Here is a 20,442-nt window from a genome sequence, read left to right as displayed (position 1 = left end):
ATGGAAGGGTCAGTCTTTTTTTTTTTTTTTTGCCAACTCTCAGGAAGCCAGAACACTCTATATTGTTATTATTATTGAGTCGTTTCAGTCGTGTCTGACTTGTTGTGACCATTTGGGGTTTTCTTGGCAAAGATACTGGAATGGTTTGCCATTTCCTTCTCCAGCTCATTTTACAGATGGGGAAACTGAGGTGAACAGGGTATTAAGTGACTTGCCTAGGGTCACACAGTTAATAAACATCTGAGGCTGGATTTGAACTTAGGAAGATGAGTCTTCCTGAGATGAGGCCAAGGCCAGCACTCTATCCACTGCACCACCTAACTGTTCACAGAAGACTCTATGAACTCTATTTATCATGAACCTTTAGTTTCTTGGGACAGCCAGACTAAATTTCACACAATTTAGAAGTACTCTCCCTCTGAGATCTTAGAGGGAGGTGTTATTTCTCCAGAGATGTCAGTTTGTGTCTTGGTTACTCCTGGTTAGGTTTTCCAGCCCAGCGGAACTTAGAGTTTGCAGAGTGTTTGTCCATTGTACAACCATCTTTTCATGGTCATGAAATGACTCGCCATCACTTGGAAGATGTGCTGGACAGATTCATGTGAAAGGCTTTCATGGAGGCAAATGCAGGAGTTTCAGGGAATGCCCAAGCTGTCCTGGGAGACAGGAGCAGAGTGAGACAGTGGTCTTCTCACTTCACATTGGGCTACTTTTTTCCAGGATCCCATCAGGTTTTGTTTTTCTTTTCTTAACCAAGCCTCATTACTGGGTATGCTCAGAAAGCTGCTGCTGGGGCAGTGCAGCACTTGACCAGCCAGGCAGTTTAGCAGGCTGAGAGTTCAGCTGGTTAATCATTTTTTTCCTGGAGAGGTTGTTTTTGCTTCTCAGCCATTTATGTCAGTGGTAGGTATCCAGAATCTCAGAAATATTTGACTAGCTTGAGGAAGGATAAAAGGCAGAGAGCTCACCACTACAGTGGCATCAGTCTGTCTTGAAGCTCCCTGAGGAGAAGGCTGCACTTAGAACATTGTGGGCACTGAATTCAGGAACCTATGTCATGGCTCCTGCAAAACTTCCTGTTTGGCAATGCAGATGGCTGCTTGAGTATGAAAACTGGGTAATTATCCACCTTACTCTTGATTTGTCTAGGCAAACGCAGAATTTTACACACAAAGATCCTCACAAAATTGAAAGTTGGCACTGCACAGTGGTCAAAAACAGTTGCTCCCCTGTGAAGGTAGTGCCACGACAGTGTGTGGCCTAAAAGGACATATAAGTAAATTGTTCCCTAACCTGGGAGGACTTGTTTGGCATGAAGAGAGTCTCTCCTGGTCTCTTCCTGCCCAGGGGCATTCGGGCAGCTGAGTTCCTAGGAATTGGTTTCCCTGTTATAAAGTCCTGAAGCAGAGTCTGCTCCCAAATTTCCTTGCCCTCTGACAGGGCATTCACAGAGCCTCCACTTCTGTGTTCTGAATACACCTCTTTCAGCCACAGGTCAGCATCCATTGGCCTTTCTCTGAAAAGTCTTCTTCCAGTGACAGGCACTGAGGTAGAGGGTAGGATGCTGGGGAAATGGAGGGAAAGCTCTCTGTAGCTTTACCTGGGACCCTGGCTAAGACTTAGACGTGCCATTAACTTGTGCAAAGAGATCGTTTTCTGAGAAATGAGGCATGTGTGCTTTGTTGTGCTCTGTTTTCTCTGCTTCTCTTTAATGTGAAGAAATCAGCACCGTGTCCAGTGCTCCACTTTGCAGTGTTGTGTGTGTGTGTGTGTGTGTGTCCTGCTGTTTTCTAATTTGTGATTCCAAACACTCCCTGATTGATGACTCTGCTCTTTGTGTCCCAGAGAGTTTTCCAAGGAAAGAGAAAAGGCCAAAGCCCGAGGGGACTTCCAGAAACTCCGGGAGAAGCAACAGCTCGAAGAGGATTTGAAGGGCTACTTGGATTGGATAACTCAAGCGGAAGACATCGACCCAGAGAATGAGGAGGAAGGTGTAGATGAGAACAAGCGAAGCAGTGAGTATGGGTCTCCCTGCTCCCGACCTCGAAGAGGCTGAATTCAGTAGGAAGCTTGTGCACGCACGCATCCCCTGTATGGTTTCCTCACTGGTGCCAGAGATGTCTGCTGTCGTATTACCCCTCAGGGTGTCCTTTCTCTTCCTTCATTTCAGAAAGAACAATATTCACTCTGGTTCTACCTTTTGAACTCCCTTTGTTTTAAATTTAAATTTTGGGAGATACATTATCAGATAAGATAATGCATGTGAAAGCACTTCAACAATTATAAAGAATCATATGTCCTATAAAGTTATTTTTATTATTATATGACTTTACTTTTGAGAGAGATATGGGAGGCAGGCATCATTTGCCTTGGTGACTAAGCCCAACTTTTCCTCTCTTTTCCCTGTCAAGAAGTCTGGCAGAATCATTGCTGTGGCTAATTTGAATGTGGAGCCCTGGTCAGCTTGGGTCCTTTGAGTGGGTAAAGGCAACTGGGGCCAGGCCTGGAGAAAGGACAGTTTCCTTCACCTGTAAGCTAGTGACCCTCCTCTGTAGGTAATGGTCAGGTGCTTCTGTCCCTCAGGCAGCATCGCTTATAGTGCCTGAGGTGGACTTGGAGGAATGAGGATGATGATGAGAAGAGTTGACATTGGTTTGTGCTCTAAGTAGCTACAAAGTGCTGAACACTGTTGATTCCATTTGAAGACCTTGTGAGGCTGGGTCTCTGGGCTTCCTCCCTGGTAGTGAGTGGATGGGCCACGTTGTTGTTTAGTTGTTTGCAGTCATGTTTGACTCTCTTTGATCCATTTTGGGATTTTCCTGGCAAAGATACTGGAGTGATTTGCCATTTCCTTCTCCAGCTCATTTTTCAAATGAGAAAACTGAGGCAAACAGGGTATTAAGTGACTTGCCCAAGGTCACACAGCTAGTAAGTGTCTGAGGCTGGATTTGAATTCAGGGAGATGAATCTTTCTGACTTTAGGCCTAGCACTCTATGCACTATGGTGCCCCCTAGGTCACCAGCTGCAGTCTTTCTGGTGAAATGGATGCCCCTCAGGCCTTGCTGCCCAGTCCTGGGCCCCCTCAGGCCTGACTTAGGAGCTCCTGGAGGGAGGAGGATAAGTCTGGCCTTTTCTTCCTGGATCCCTGGGGCTGAGCCCAGCACTGGCACTTGGGAAATGTTTCATTCTTCATAATGCTCACATAAGAGCCAGAGGCAAGAGCTGAACCTAATCTGGTCCATTCTTGAAGTAGCGCCCCATGGCCTGGGAGAAGGTGACTTGAGTGGGAGGCAAGTGCTGAGTCAGCCCATAGGCATTTATGAAGCAACTTGTGTGTACTGGGGGCTGGACCCTGGGCACATAAAGACACAGAGAAATAGCCCCTGCCTTTAAGGGGCCAAGGTTGTGTCAGGAGGCCCCAATATGTGCGTGTGGAGGAGGCTTGGATGTAGGCCATCAGAGGCTGAGAAATCTCCTTTTAAACATCAATGGCCATTGATTTAGGCAAAGGGGGAAGAAGGCTTTAGGATTCAGCCTCGAAGGGGTCTCACATTTGGATGCCCAGCATCCCTGGATTAATGATGGTGATGCTGGCTGCCATTTACATGAAGTGTTTCCACTGGGCCAAGCACTTTGCAGTTATTATCTCGTCATCTCACAACAACCCTGGGAGGTAAGTGCTGTCATTATCCTCATTTTACAGTTGAGCAAACTGAGGCAGACTGAGGGTAAGTAACTTGCCCAGGGTCACACAGTAAGTGTCTGAGGTTGAATTTAAATTGGGGTCTTCCTGACTCCAGATTCAGTTCTCTACCCACTTGGCCACCCAGCTGCCCCTTAGAAGAAGTATTTGTGGTGAGCCAGGGCTGATAATGATTCAACCAATGTCAATTAATCGCTGTTGTCAGCCCAGATATTTCTTGGTCATAGAAAGTGCTGTGCATTTCCAGTGAACAGGCTTTTCTTCTTCCTGCTGAAAGACCTGGAGAAGTGTGGCTGAGACATTTGTAATTTGTGCAGTTGGCAGCAAGGGCAAAGGGTGTGCTTCAAGGGCACAAGTCTGTTGGGAAGCCTGGCCACCTGGCTGAAGAAGTCAGCCCCGAGGAGGCTGCGGTCATTCGCTTCCATGCCCCATAATGGAATCTTTCTCCTTGTGTTGGTGCATTTCATTGACTTGAATATATGTGTTCATGGAGGATGATGGCGGAATGAATTATAGACCTACATTCACCTCTGTTTTGGGCTGTGTTTCCCAACCTCGTGTGGTTGTGTCTCTTATGGCTGAGTCCCAATTGTTGCAGTACAATATGGGGCTGGGAGGACAAGGGGAGGGTCTCTAGATTTTTTGGAGGAAATTGGTTTGTGAGATGTGGGGAAAACAGTGGGGTAAACTTTTGGAAAAGAGTCAATAAAGGGATTAAAAAAAAAGGAGAAGGATGGGAAAGAGAAGAGAGGAGAAAATGCTCTCTCCCCAGAAGGGCTAGGTGCTTTCAAATTGGATACTGTGTGTTTGTGGTCTGACAGGTGCCTTGTAGGGTCCTGATTTGGAAAAGTGTAGAGGAGGAAGAGGGTGGAGAACAGAGGCAGGGTTGGCCCTGGTATCTGCACCCCAAGATACAGGGTTAGGGCTGCTGGGAAAGCCATGTGAGGAACAGTCCTGGCATCCTTCCAGCAAAACATGTGTTTGGCATGCAGCATGCATTCTTTTTAGTAGCACATATCACCTTTCTGCATGAATTTTTGTCCCTAGAGCTACATACCTACTTGTTGTTGGTCAAAATGACCCCAAAGAGGGAGAGATTAACCAGCAGGGGATTCAACATTGGTTTCAGAAAAGCCCTAGAATACATAGTGAAGAGTAGTATATTTGTTTCATATCAGCTCAGGGTTTTATAAATGAATATTCACTTACATTCAAAGAAAATTGATGTGTTCTTTGATTGGTAGAAATTAAGAACAGGGCATTTGTGTTTCTAAAATGCTACTCAAAATTTTTAATGTCATTTTAGTCAATCTGTGTTCTCCTGGTTCTTCAAAAGGCTTTAGTGTTTAAACCAAAGCAAATTTAATGCTTGCCAGGGACCCTGTAGATACCCAGCAGCTCTTCATATTTAGGTAAAATATCCTGTCTGTTTATTTTCTCTTTGTAGTGATGGTCTAAGGTTTTCTTCCCTCTGCCCCCATTTTCTAGATTGTAGCACTCATACTGACTTTTTGAAGTTAATAAACATTAATGGACCTCCTGCCTAGCCTTCTCCAGAACCCCAATTTGCCTTTTTCATACAGACAAGGAAATAGAATGCTCCTGTTTGCTGATATAGTTAGCATTGATATGAGCTCCTCTCTCTGAAGCTGTGATATTCCCATAGGCTCTGGGCACATTGATGATGATCTCGGCATTATGTAATTTCATTAAAAATGAAAAAATACTCTGGTGCCAGGGGGCTGTTATCTATTATGGAGTTTGAAGTTAGTTCCTATCCACAGTGATCTGAAAAGCAAGATTTTTTTGAGAGTCTTGAGAACTAAAAATCTTTTAAAGGAGACCAGTAACAATATAGCACCATGATGACCCTCAAAATACATTATTTAATAACACAAATAAGGGAAAGAAATAAAGTCTGTAAAAAAACAAAACAAAACAGTAAATCACCTGAATTAATGTTTTAATTGGCATTCCAGATACTGGGACTCTATCGCAGGACCTCGTTAGAATAATGTTTTTAAATGCATAAAATAAAATACATAGGATTACCAAGGAAAACATATTAAAATACAGTTACAAAGTGTAAAAAAAAAAAGTTCATAGACCCCCTGAAATCTATCCCTGCTTCAGTCTTGTGCCATGTTTTATGAGGATACTGATCAAGGCAACTTGTCCAGGGGAAGATGACTGGGATGGTGGGACAACTGCAAATCATGTCATTTAGGAATAAGTTAAGAGCATTGGAGAAATATGGTCTGCAGAAAAGGTTGTTTAGGTGGAAGAAGAGGAAACATTGTTGACATAAAGGGTTTAAGGACCCTTTATTCAATTTGCTCTGTTTAGTTCCAGAGGATAAAAGTAGGAAGGGTGTGTGTAAATAGCAGCAATGAGGATTAAAGTTTGCTAGCAGGAAAACTTGACAGTTATAGCTGTCTTTTTTTTTTTTTTTGGTTAGGCAATGGGGTTAAGTGACTTGCCCAGGGTCACACAGCTAGTGAGTGTTATGTGTCTGAGGCCAGTATTGAACTCAGGTCCTCCTGACTCCAGGACTGGTGCTCTATCCCATAAGCCACCTAGCTGCCCCTATAGCTATCTTTATTCAGAGGAGTGGGCTGCCCCGCGGCTACTGAGCCCCGTTTATTGACTGGAGATTTTCAAACCGACTTTGGATTGGGTAACCACTTGTTGGATGTGTTGTGGAAGAGTTCCTGGTTCAGATAGGCATGAAACCAGGGTCCTTGTGAGGGCCCTGCCAGCCCTGCAGTTCTGTAATTCTGTTCCTCATTTTGGATCATCATTTTAGTTTGGATCATGTGTGAACATGTTGGCACCTGTGGAGCGTGTGAGAAGCCATCTGAGGTTGTCAACCAGCCCCATCTCTTACAGATGAGGAAACGAAAAGGGACGAGGGACTTGCCAGAGTCACATAGACAGAAGCAGAGCTAGCATTTGAACCCAAATCCTTTGACTCTTTCCAGTTGGTTAGACTAAAACTTATAGAATGACTGGACCCAAAGAGTTGCCATTAAAGACTTAAAAGGAGGCCTCCAGGGGAGAAATCCAGATAGTCTTAGATTCCATGTGGGGGTCACTGTTTAGGAAGAACATTGACAGAAGCTGGAGAGTGTCCAGAGGATGATGACCACCATTGTGCTGGGCCTCCAGTTCATACCATGTGAGGATCAGTGGAAAGAATTGGGGGTGTTTAGCCTGGAAAAATCAGAAGACTTGGAGGAGGGGGGAGGGATGACACCCACCCTGAAACATTTGAAGGGTTGTCATGTGGAAGAGAGGTTGACTTTATTTTACTTGAAGCCATTAGGAGCAATAGGTGGAAACTTCGAGGAGGTAGCTTTAGTCTGGATATAAAGAAAGAATTTCCAAACAGTTAGAATTCCCATAGTGACTACCTCAGGGGTTAGAGGATTCCCTTTTATGAGAGGCCGTAAAGTCAGGCTGGATGACAGTCTTGGGGATGTTGTGGAACAGAGTTGTCTAACATAAGCAAGCGGCCCACCATGCTCCTGAGTTCAGCCGAGCCAGATTAAAATGTAATTGGGAAATATTTAACACAACAAATTAAAATATAATCAAACATAGATAATATTATATTTAAGCCAATTTTATATTAAAGTTACATTTAAAATTAATTAAATTTAAAATTAAATAAATAATATTACATTTAAAATTAAGTTGATATGCAGCAGGGATCCTTCTTTACAGATCAATGGTCCCTTTCTATTTGAGTTTGACAGCACTGGTGTGACAGAGGGAATTCTCCATCAGGTGGGGGCAGATAACCTCTCAGGTCCCTTCTGGCTCTAAAGTTCTGGGATTCTGTGATGACTTGGAAGGGCCACCAGAAGAGGTGATGGGAGAGATGTCATGGCAAGAACAAGTAAAAGTAGCACTATCTGGATAAGATGTCCTCTGGAGGCTCCTTGCTATACTGAGAAGATACCCTCAGCCTAATTTGCATCATATTGGACTGTTTGTCACTGTCTCCCTGGCAGTCAGCAGGATCCTGGCTCAAGACCCTGACCTTCTGAGGTCAGCTACACCCACCGTTTCACTTCAAGATTCTAAGGTGCTTGGATTTTGGAAAACGTCATACCTGATGATGGTATTATTTTTAGCAGAAATTGTAGCAGAGATTTCTGGCTTTCAGCATTTGTTTCTGGTTCATCAGCACTTCCTATTAAACAGTAGCTGAAAAGTCAAGGATTTACAGAGCCACTCAAATCCTTTTTCCTTAGCACAGCAGATGTCACCACTCAGATGCATGTTTGTTTTTTGTTCCCTTTTTTCCCTTGACCTATATTACCCAACACCACACTTTCCCTGGAAGGGGGAAAAAAAAAAACCAGAGAAAATCTCTGAGCTAGTTAGCTGAACTATGATGGTTTCCAGGCCAACCTTAAACAGGCCATGTATATATGTGGTCTAGTAAAAATGTCATATATATATATATATATAAGTTCAGACTGGGAACCTGAAGTTCGCCCATGCAAGTGAATTTTCGAGTGTTTGGAAATTTTTAAGTGTAATTTATTTAACTTTTTGCTGAGCTTCAAGTTACTTTAGAAATCCTGCCAAATCTCTGAGCAGTTTTTCAGACATGCAGCTGCTTTTGAGTTAACAATGGAGATTTTCTAGGACTATTAAAATCTGGAAGCCTGAAAGTCTATTTTAAACTTTTCACACTGTCAATGATTAGTACTTTAAAAAAGGCTGAAAGTAATGAAGTACTTTACCAGAAAACTCATTCTGAAATTCTGACAAAAAAAAAAAATAGGGTGGCTTTGCTGTGGAAAATCATAATGACCAATAATTTATCTAAGTGGTCATAGTCAAAGGACAAAGATACTTGGTTTTGCTGAATTCATAAACACTTGATTAACTTGAAGCTCAGACTACAGAGAGACGCTTTTTGAGTTAGTCTGTCTCCTCTCTGGTTTGGAGATTTGATCATGTAGATGTACCCCCAGGCTCTGTTCTGGGGCCCCCTTTTTCTATTTTTACCCTCTCTCTTGATGACCTCATCGGCTCCTGTGGCTAGAGTTAGCATTTCTGTAAACACTGGATCTGTCGATCTTGTTCTAGTGTTTCTCTCCTGAGTTCCAGTCCCATATCACCAACTACCCTTGGGACCTTTTGAGTGGCATGTTCCATTTGCTGTGGCTAAGTTGTTTCAGTCATACCCAATTCTTCATGATGCCACTTGGGGTTTTCCTGGCAAAGACACTGGAGTGATTTGCCTTTTCCTTCTCTAGTTCATTTTACAGATGAGCAACTGAGGCAAACAGGGTAAAGTGACTTGCCTAGGGTCCACAGCTACTAAGTGTGAACTCAGGAAGATAAGTCTTCTTGACTTCTGGCTTAGCGCTCTATGCACCATGGCGCCATGTAGCTGCCCTGGCATGCTTCATAGGCATCTTAAATTCATGTCTCAAACAACAGGTTATCTTTACGTCAAACTAATCCCTCTTCCCAACCTCTCTATTACTGCCCATGGCAACATTTAAACACCAGGGTTTAAAATCTTGGCGTAACCTTTGATGTCTCATTTGGCAAGTCTTGGGTGACACCTCATACTCTGAACTCCTCCCCATTTCTGAAGCTTTGCCAGCATAACAAAAGGTTGGCACTGCCACCATATGACCACGTGCTATTGAATGGAGAGGGAATTTGATGGACAGAATTGCTATCTGCCGTCTTTAGTTTCCTGCCATCTAAATGCCCTAATTTGTGCATTTACCCTGTGGAGGTGTGAAGAGTTTGGGACTGTCATTTATGAGCTTGCTATGGTTAATTAGGCAGTCTTTCTTTTCTGGAAAAGGTACTTTTGTTTTTGATTTATCAGATTGGTCTCTTTACCACCAAGTTATTTCAGGGCACAAGTTAAAAATTGGAAGTATTTAGTCAATAACTTTGAAGAAAGTTAGAGCACTTTTTGTGACATTTGGTCAGATTTTCAAGGGGCTCCCTCTTCTGGAAAAGCTTGTGTGACAATCCTGAGTCTTGGAAGAGGGGCTCCCCAGCGTCTTTCCAGAGTCCTAGAGCACCTCAGGGATCAGACCTCTCACCTGTGAATGCTTCCCCAAAAGGCTATCCTCCCACTCCAGAACTGCCCCTTCCCCTAAATAAATATCAGTTTGTTGTCTAACTTCTTGGACAGGAGAGAAATGAAGACACTCTATTGACATTCATAGAGGCAGAAGTAAAAATTTCATGAGATTTTAAAAATGTTGCTATATTAATATGTTTTCTTTTTTCAGTTGTATTTCCCAGTACCAAACAAGGGATAGAGGCAGTCACAAAACATAAAAGAAATCATTTCAGGTACATGGAATGAAAAAAAAATCTTTGGTACAGAATCATAACGACTAGAATAATAAAATAAAATGTTGATTAGGGGAAAATTTGCATAAATTGTCTCTGTTAAGGGTCTGATATCTAACACATAAAAGAAATTAGCACAAATATATGAGACCAAGAGACATCGTCCAGTGAATTTTGAAAATATACAAACGGTTCTCAAAAGAATTGCAATCTTAAAAACCATATGAAAGATTGATTCAGATCACAGTAATAAGAAAAATACACTTCAAAACAACTCTGAGGTTTGGCCTCCCAGAAAATTGGCGAAGATGACCAAAGGTGCATGCCGGAGGGACTATGGAAAGATGGACACACTAGAACTCTTGATGGTACAGCCATTCTGAAAAGTTCTTTGGAATTATGCCCCCAAAAGTGTCTAAAATGGTCACACATTTCAACCTAGAGGCTCTTCTTCTTGCTATGTACCCCAAGAAGGTGAAAAACAGAAGCAGAAGTCCACTGTGTGTCCACAGATATTCCTAGGGTCCTTTTTAGTGATGGCAAAAACAACTTCAAATCTGCTGAAAGAACATTTCCTACGTGAAACCTTACCTGATTATCCCCATATACTCTCATGCTCCCCACCATTTACCTATATTTGGTTTATATATACTGATTTAGGTACTAGCCGTATCTCGATAGAATATAAGCTCCTTGAGGGCAAGGAGCGTTTCATTTTTGTCTTTGCATCCTCAGTGTCATGCACAAGATCTGGCACATAGTGGGTGCTTGATAAGTGCTTACTGATTGATTGAAGCAAAATAAATGCCCATAGCTTGGGAGAGGCTAAGTGAATTTACCTACATGTATTTAGTGGAATATTACTGCATTGTAAGAAATAATAAAATTGAATAATTCAGAAAAACCTTGGAAAATGTATATGAACAAACAGTATGAAGTCAGTAGAACCAGGAAAACAAGATATATAGTAACTGCAATAATGTAAATAGGAAAAAAACAGAAATCCCACAAAGTTGAATGTTATATTATTAGGATGACTAAACTTGGCCTCAGATGAATTGAGAGAATACACATTCTTTCCTTCACAGAGTTGGAGGGACTCTGAGAATGTAATTTTACACATTTTATCAGACATAGTGGTGTTCATTAGTTTTTCTGAAATATTATTTTTCCTTCTTTCTAAAATTTTATTACAAAGCATGGCTTCCTGAGTATCAGCATATATTTGGGAATGGAGGCGATAATAAAAACAAAAGGTAACAATCAGTGTATGACTGAAGACCTTAGAGAAATAGCAGGCTAGGTTTGGAGTTGCAGTCAGAGAATCAGGGAACCTCAGAATGGATGGGCTCCTGAGATGTCCTCCATGAAAAATAACACCCCTTGAGGTGGACCTGGGCAGTAGGCCCCTAAGGATATGATTCCATTCTTCCAGTAGAATGTTGACTTATTGGTCTTTGGCCAGGGATTCTCACTTTTAAGTAGCAAGAATTAGAATCATCTACATACTGTATAAAAGTAGTGAGACTCTTAGCACTCAGTACCTCCTTTTCAGTGACTGCTGCTATCGTTACAGAAAAGCCGAGGATCCCTGGGTTTATTGTTTGGTGTTAGAAATATGCTTGACACCAAAAATTTAATATCAAGAAAGTTTATTACAGAGAAAGTCCAGAGGATTTAGACGTTTCTGGCCAGAAGCAGGCTCCACCCCTCTTCAGGAAGGGTGGGCCCTGAATACAAAGGCAAGTGTGCTTTTATGCAGTTAAATTGGGTGCAAAACTTCCCAGGCCTAGATTGGTCTGTTCTTTCCAGGGTCCTCTGAACACCACCCCACCCCACCCCCCACCCCCGTTCCCGTCCTATTGTGCTGACAATTGTGCTGTTGCCCCCTCCTCCCACCCTGGGCGGAGAAGTTGCTATCCCTGAGGTTCACTAAGCATACTTAGTAGCAATTTAACTTTGTGACCCCCATAGGCTCTTAGCTTGATCTTGGGTCCTCCTGGAACCGTCAGCCCCTGGCCATGCCCAAGCCCACCTGCAGTGCAAGTGCTTCTCTGAGTTGTTCCTGTAACTCTCTGACCTATTCTACCTGTGGAAACTTAAGCCGTCTAACTCTTACACTTGGTTTCCTGGGTTCCTATTGAAGAGGGGAGGGTTTTGGGGTGCTTTTAGATGCACAGAGGCACCCCAAGATCGTGGGGGAAAGCCCAAATCACGGCTCGGATCTGCCTGAATGAATTCAACTCAGATCTTCTTCCAGCCAGAGAAAAAGTTTATTAAAGATAAGCATATAGGCCAGACTCCAAAGGAACCCCAAACATCAGTGATCTAAATAGGGTTCAAGGTGGTCAGGTGATGCTCACAAGAAAGAGCAGCATGAGGCAGTCTAGAAAGCTCAGAGTCTGAGTGGGGGCTGGGGCTAAGGTGGTCAGGCCAGGTGACACCCATTAGGGCGGCATGAGGGGTCTCAGCTTCTAAGCTTGAGAACAGCTCAGCATCAGAATGGGGGAAAGGTGAGCCTTTAGTACAGACTGATTGGGGAGGGGCCAAGCAGCTTGGAGTGATGGGAGGAGGGGTCCAAGGAGTGGCCAAGCAGTTTGGGGTGAGGGGAGGAGGGCTCTAGGGAGATCTGGATGGGGGTGGCCAGCAAGCTGGGGCGAAAGGAACACTGGTGCCTAGCTAGGATTAAGGGTGGGAATGGCCAGGAAGGCAAAACCATGGGAAAGCCAGTTGATGGGGGAGGTGGACCCTTTGGAAAAGGGACCAGGTGAGAATTTCCATTTGGAATGTCTGAGTGATTTGAACAGACAATGAGAATAGATAATGAAGGGAGCTGGGAGGGGACGTTTGCTTTCAAAGGGAAAAAAGGCAGTTTCTAAAACTTTAAGGGTTTCCTGGGACTGGTAAACAAAACTGAAACCAGGTTCTTTTTGTCAAAGAGAGATAAGTGAGTCTACAAGGCATCTAAAAGTTTTAAGGTTTTTCTGGGAATTGTAGGTAAACCTCTTCACTATGTCTTTGGTTATGAATTAATCAGTAAGCACTTATTCAGTGCTTACTGTGCACTTGGCCTAGTGCTGGAGTTGGAAACATGGAAAACTTCCCATGGCTCCCTCTCTTCCACCCTCTTGATGGAGTATGGGCCCAAGCTGAGACCTCTACCCCTTGCCCCAAAAAGAATCTGGCTTTCATTTGTCTACCAGCCCCAGAAAACCCTTAAACTTTTCTTACTCTGGTCTCAAACATTGCTTATCAACTCCCCTTATCTCCCTTTGAAAGCCCTAGCCCCCCCTTTGGATTTTATTCTGATGCCTTTCAAACTTCTTCCTTCCAGTTCCTCTCATTATCTGTTCCCATTGTCTATTCAATCTCTGAGACATTCCAATCGGAATTCTCACCTAGACCCTTTTCCCAGCCCCTTCCCTGGTCATCCAAAGTTACTTTAGTGTGTATGAGATCTACCCTGGCCCCCATTTAAATGCTGAGACTTTCTCCTGCCTGCACTCAACTAATGTTCGGATTCCTTAAGAGTCTGGCCTATATGGTTTATTTCTAATAAACTTTTTCCCTCACTGAAAGAAGATTTGGGTTGAATTCATTCAGGCAGGGCCCGTGTGTCATGATCTTGGGGTCCCAGCACCCCTAAACCTCTAGACCTCATCACTCTCAGCTGAGGACCTTGCTTCATATTTTATGAAAAAATTGAGTCCAGTTGCTGAGAAATCCTTCTTGTCCCCTCTTCAGCTCAAATCATCCAGATGGTGATACAAATTCAGGAACTTAGAGTCTAATGGAAGAGAGACAATATACACCTATATAGCTCTGTACAAAACTGACAAACCAGAGAGAAGGTAACTCTGGGAGAGGAGAAGGCATTAGTGGCTGGCAGGATCAAGAAAGCCTTTATAGAGAAGGTGGCACTGGAAATGAGTTAGGCAGGAATAAAGGATTCCAGGAGGCAGGTGTCTTCCCCATTCCTGTGACTCTCTATCCCTGGCTGCCATCCTTCAAACTCAATTCTCCATCTCCCGAAGGCTGATCCCTTTTCCCCTTTGACTTCTCAGCCCAACCCCTCCCCACCCACGTCACTTTCTAAAGCTGCCCACTCCTTCCACTCGGCTCTCTGGGGGGCCTACTTCATGTCATCAGACGTATTGATTCCTAAGTAACACACTTATTTTCATCCTAAATATTTTCCTTTCCCCCTTCTTCCACTTTCTGACCCTCACTGATGATGTAAACGCCCTTACTTTCCTTTCTAGGCCCAGCTACATGTTAGTTCATTCTCAAGACTCACTACGGAGGTAGGTGAGTTGGATACTCCTTGCTCCCAATTGCCACCCAGATTCTCCCCCTGGCCTCATCACTCAAGAACCTCTCCTCCATGGCAGTGAGTTCAGTGTCCGGCTCACAGTCTTTTTCTCATCTTCCACTCCTGCCTTCACTTTGAGGGTATTTAAACATAGTTCTACTCCCTCAAAAACTTAACTTGATCATATCTCAGTTTGCTCATTTCCCATGACCTACTCCTCCACCCCACCTCAGCCATACACAGTCATCCCGCTGATCTTTCAATCACCCACAAAAACCACTATTTCCCTGTTCATGAACACTGAAATCCCCTTCTCTGATCACAATCTAGTGTCATTCTGTCTGTTCCTCTGCCTTGTAGTTCCAGACCCTGTTTCTTGATCCACATCAGGGCCTCTAGTCCCTCCCAACCTCAGTTCTTTCTCAGTCTCTTACCATAGCACTAGCAACACTCTCCTCCATCTGGAGTCCATCTGGACTCTTGGTGAGCTAGTTCTACTCTACACTGTCCACTTCTGAGTCCCTTTTCACCTTATCATATCACTGGGAACTGGGGAGGGAGGATATATAGATTTCAGTGTCATCTGCATAGAGATGATCCTTAAACTCATTGGAATTGATCAGGAATTGATGAGGAAAAGAGCAGAGATTAAAAAGAGAAAAAGGTTTAGGACAGAACCTCTGGTAGCATTTAGGGTGTGTGACCAAAAGAGAACAAGAAGGACCAGACCGTGCAGACAGGTAGAAGGAAGATCAAGAGAGCAGTGTTGTGAAAACCCAGAGAGGAGGGAACAGGGTCCAGGAGAGAACAAGCCTGTGGAGCAGTTAGGAGAAAAGGTCTTAATTATCATTGAATCCAAGTCAGGCTAATACAGTGATTTAGATGGGGTTTAGAACGATAACCAGTTTTTTTGGGCAGGTTAAAATAGGAGAGAGTTTCCTGACTTCATGAGCACTGTGCCATAACCAAATGACCTAAGTGGCCTAGGCACAAGTGATCTTATTTTCATAACCATTTTTCTACTTTCAAGACAGTTTGTCCATCAGCCTGCCCCCTACTCCTACTAGCTAGGAGTATTGGGTGGGCAAAAAGAGGGTTGGATTTTGGGGTGTTTCCTTTTTCACTTTTCAGGTTGTCTGATCCCTCCTCTTCTACATGTTTCTCCTTACTGCTAATTAACCTGAGATCTCCTTTTGGGCATGCTGCTAGACCGACCTCGCGATTTTACATCACTTGGAGATGTGGTCCTTTTCCTCAAAGACAGAATTTTTAAAGTTTCTCCCCTTTGAAGCAGTCATTGAGTGCAAAGGTTAATTAGAGGCCAGCCTGTGCTGCCTCCTTATTTTGTTGTTGTTCAGTTGTGTCTGACTCTTGGTGATCCCATTTGGGGTTTTCTTGGCAGAGATTCTGGAGTGGTTCGCCATTTCCTTTGCCGGTTCATTTTACAGGTGAGGAAAGTGAGGCAAACAGAGGGTAAGCAACTTACTCAGGGTGACAGAGCTAGCATTCTGAGGCTAGATTTGACTGACTGCAAGTCCGGTGCTCTATCCATTGTGCCACCTAGCTTCAGTAATCTAGCCCCAGGAAGGGGGAGGTGGCTCACCTCACTACTTCCTTTCCTGTCACTAGTAAGTGGCAGATGAAGGACGGAGTCCTTTGAGCCCTAATGTTTTCATTGGCAGGTCAGAGGGCATTATATGCCTGCTGCAGCATTGCTTAGATTAGGGCAGCTTCTTAGTGAGGCACTGTTAACCATTGTCCAAGAGGACTGTAGAATGTAAATGTCGCTTTTTACTGTTCTGTTACTGAATAGTGATAGGAATATGTCCTCTGACCATACAATCCTACTCTGACTGCACTTTTTTCTCTTCTGTTCTTTCAGTAAGGTGTCTATATCCTTCTAGTCATGGGTCCCATTCCCGCCAGTCTCAGTGGGACGGGTGAGGCCAAATAAATCTGATTGTGCCATCACCTACATCTCTCCCCGTTTTGTTGGAAGGGTCTCCGGACTGTGTTAGGAGTCCCTGTGGCTCCATGCCCTCTCACGTGGCTGCCTGGTTTACTTTGCTGTTTTTTTGTTTTTTTTTTTTGCATTGGTCTTGCTGCCATCTTCTGTATAACAATGGAACTCCCATCATTTAACCTGAAGAGCTTACAGTGGCTGACTTACTCAAGGATGAGAAAAAGAAACGGTTGCTTTGCTGTGGCCGCCACCGCCGCCGCCACCACCATCACCACCACCACACTGAAGACCATGGTAACCAGCAAGCTCTGTGTGTTTGGACATTGAAGTGCCTTCCCGCTACCTGATTTCCCTGGAATCTCTGACTGATTTTCCTTCCTGAAGGGGCTTCCTGTGGAAGCAGCGTGCGCTAGCTTATGCATGCACTTCCGTACAGTAATTGAATTGCTTGTTTTAAATCAGTGATTGCAGTGCTTTTTAAGTTTGCTGTTCTCTCCAGTTTTCCCTTAAATGAGTGCCTTGCCCTTGAGAATGCAGTGTTGGAGTTCAGCTGTTAAAGAAGTAAGGGACCTGGACCAGTCTTATTCATGGAGCAGCCTTTGTGGTACCTTTTCCATAGCAGTGCAAAACACATTTCTTCTTTTAGAGCCAAAGTGTTCCAGTTCTAGGGAAGTGGACTGATTTTCCTCCAGGCTACTTCCCCCATTTTCATTTTTCAAGAAACCTATCAATTTTAGCATAGAAAAAGGTATGAGGAAATGATGTGTCATCTCCTAATTCTTTGTCCCAAATGCTGAAACCAGGAATTTCCTTCAATTTGGTAAGCATTTACTAAATGCCTCTTACGTGCAAGGTACTGTGTGAGGTGCTGAAGATATAGAGACCAAAAACAAAACATTTCCTGCTGTCCAGAAGCTCTAGGAGGGACACTAAATGTGGACAGATAAATACACACAGAAGATAATTAGCATTTATATAGCACTTTAAAGTTTACAAAGCATTTGATATTCACAACAACCCAGGGAAGTAGTTGCTGCTGCTACCCCCATTTTACAGTTGAGGACACTAAGGCAGACAGAAGTTCTGACTTGCTTAGGGTCACACAACTAGGAAGTATCTGAGGCTGGATTTGAACTTCTGTCTTCCTGAATTCAGATGATTTCAGAAGGGAGAGCGCGGGGCATCAGAAAGGTTTCTGAGAGGAAGTGGTTCCTGGATAGACCTCTGAAGGTCACACTAAGGCTTCTCAGGAGCTCATGAAGCCAAGAGCTGAGCCAGGCAGTGTCCTGGCTGCAAGTGGAGATGCTGCACCTCCTGGCTGTCACTTTGGTGAGCCAGCTGCTGAGGACAGCTATATGGAGGCAGACAGGGTGTCTGTCTGCTAGCCAGACTGTCAGTTAGCTCGAGTACTAACCTCGAGGTCTGTGCACACACTCTGCTTCAAGTTTCTAAAAGGACAGCAGCTGGGATTGTGCAACTAGAGAAGATAAAACCGAGGGGCTGCCTCTGAGTGGTGCAGCTTTGAGGCCAAAGAACTTCTGAGATCCTCTGGTCCCATTCTCACACTTTACACAAGAGGAGACGGATCTGAGGGGCTGTAACTGGACTCGCCTAGAGTCACACAGCTGGGGCAGAGGGAGGCCTTAGAACTTCTCACACACTTAATGTCTAATTAGGAAGAAAAGTAATCAATCAGCAAGCATTGATTAAAAACCCATTAAGTGCTTAAATAGTGAACCCTGGTCCCTGGCTCCATCTATGGGGAAATGGAAAGGGTTGTACAACCTTGGCTTGCTGTATTGGTCAAATGGATACCCCATGTGGAAATTCCTTCTTTTATGATGGTGGAAAGGACTTTACAGAATCTCAGAAAACTAAGGCCTAGAAGGAAAGAAATTTGCTGAAGATCATTTAACTAATTAGTGTTGGAGGTGCAGCTTAAACCCAAGATATTCAGACACTAAGTTTTTGGGGTTTTTTTTTTTTTTGCTCTTCCTACCTATACTACCTTAGAAATTGATCAGTAAACATTTATTAAGTGCCTACTATTTGCCAAGCACTGTGACAGGCTCTGAAATAGTGCCTGCCTTCAAGGAGCTTATATTCTAGTGATTACATGGACATAGATGAGCATATACAAATATGGAAAGAAAAGAATTTTTTTTTCTCTGTGACCTGAATAACATGCAGTGCTTGTCTTTTTCTTGGGGCTGGTTGCATCTTTTTACATTTAGTGGAAGCTGGTTTTCTTTCTAGAAGAGAAGATAAACAGACTCTGGGAACATCTGCTTTCACCAGGTACAGATTGGGGAGACAGAAACATTCCATGAAATAGTGGAAGCAGACTTTCAAAGCAAAGACATGGAAGAAGAAGCATCTGTAGAGGCAAAAGGGGATGGTGGGTTTTGTCAGGAAGCTGGCTGGTCGGCCATTTGGACAAGGGAGGTTGGGAGTCAGCCTCCTCTTCAGTCTTTCTTTTTCAATTTTTTTCTCCCAGTTGTAGCTCTGTGAAGTCCTGAGCAGGGCTGTGCGAGTTGCTCTCTCTCTGCAGCTGCTTCCTCTTACTCTGTTTATTAAAGAGTGGTTTCTTTAAGAACCCCTGGACCCCCTCAAGCCCACCTTCCAGCTCCAAGGGTTTAGGGGTACGAAGTCCTTCTCAGAGCTGAGAGGGAATGTTTCTCCATAGGATCCAAAAGCCCCAAGGTGGCAGTCAGTCAGCAAACCCCTTACATTGTGGCAGGGACGGGAATTTTACAGTCCTTTGCAAAATCAGCTACCATGTATTTGACATCTAAAATTACACAGTATCAAATTAAATTATGCCAACACTAAACAGAACAAGGATGATTAACTGAGCACCCCAGGTAAATCATCTTTGAAAGGTATTAATAAGAAATATCATCAATGATACATGCCAAGTAGTAAAGCTAGAATGGTCCACAGTGGCCATTTAGTGCAGTCTCTTTATTTCAGCAGTGAGGAAACTGAGACCTAGGGAGGTTAGGTGAGTGCCTTGCCCACAGCATCAGAGGATTCACCTGTCTTATCAGATCCTCTGACTGCACAGGCTGAGCTCTCTCCACTGTAGTATACAGCTCAAGTGCCACCTTGGGCATGAGATCTTTCTTTGTCCCCTTAGCTTCTAGCACTTCCCCCCACCAAGGAGACTGGTATTTGGCTTTATCCAAATTTTGTACGTGTATGTGTGTGTGTGTGTGTGTGTGTGTGTGTGTTCCAGTACAGTGGAAGCTCCTTTGGAGCAGGGATTGTTTCTGTGGCTGTCCCCAGCCTCCCAACACAATGCCTCTTCCACATAGGAGGTGCCTAATAAATGCTAATTGATGTGTATATGCATTGTGGTAGCAATTATGAAACTAAACAAAAATCGGTTTCCTTGGAAAGCGATTGAATTACCTGTATGTGCAAACTGCAATCCCAGCCTCCTCCCTTAGAAAAGACCATCTCTTCTTGTCAACATTTTTATGATTCTGTAAACCTCCCTTTGCCTGCGTGCCTAGGGGAGTTTAGCGGCTCTTCGGAAAACAAGGTCAAATCCCAGCAAACGGGGCAGTCCCAAGGATGAGGCAGTCAGTATGGCCAGTGCAGGGGAGTGGTTACTTTGAAAGAAGATCTGTGTTTGCCAGGATGCCGCAGCACGCTAGAGAGGCTGATTTACTTACCAGCATCTGTGACTTACGTAACGCATTCTCTTTAGGTTTTTGTGAAAGCCGTAGTAGTTACCGTAGTAACTTCCCCATCCACAGTGTGCACTTCACGGCATCATCTCCTGCCAAACTTTTGTCTTAAAGGGGATGGGGTCTTGTCAACCCTTGGGAATCCATTGCTGTACTGTGGAAGGTGATCTGCTTGCTTCTGGAACCCTTCTGTTGCATAGAGATTCACACTAACTATTTTCCAGTTTGCCTTGCTAGTTTTTTAAGCCTAGTCATGAGTCCTGCTTCTAACACCTACTGGCTGTGTGCGTCTAGCCAAGTCATACAACTGCTCCTGTAGAAGAGGTGCTGACCTGCACTGGGAGAGGGAGTTTCCTCATCTGGGAATTGCCTGTACCAACCAAATCACAAGTCAAGTCCCTAGTCCTAGTCCTATCCCTATAC

The 20,442-nt window shown here is 43.9% G+C and overlaps 1 protein-coding gene across 1 annotated transcript in view; it reads left to right on the top strand.

The window, feature by feature from the left end:
• The window catches only part of CACNA1D (calcium voltage-gated channel subunit alpha1 D), a 355,951-nt gene that overhangs the window by 209,214 nt on the left and 126,295 nt on the right, over positions 1–20,442 (top strand). Inside the window, exons 9-11 of the mRNA XM_027835866.1 lie at positions 1,846–1,991; positions 3,276–3,284; positions 6,934–6,984. Of these exons, the coding sequence (XP_027691667.1) occupies positions 1,846–1,991; positions 3,276–3,284; positions 6,934–6,984 (206 nt within the window). The remainder of the gene's footprint in view (positions 1–1,845; positions 1,992–3,275; positions 3,285–6,933; positions 6,985–20,442) is intronic.

The sequence above is a fragment of the Vombatus ursinus genome, unplaced genomic scaffold (genome assembly GCF_900497805.2).
Source record: "Vombatus ursinus unplaced genomic scaffold, bare-nosed wombat genome assembly UNPS02014817.1, whole genome shotgun sequence".
Taxonomy (NCBI): Eukaryota; Metazoa; Chordata; class Mammalia; order Diprotodontia; family Vombatidae; genus Vombatus; species Vombatus ursinus.
The sequence above is the reverse complement of the archived record's forward strand: the minus strand, read 5'-3'. Positions and strand labels throughout refer to the sequence as shown.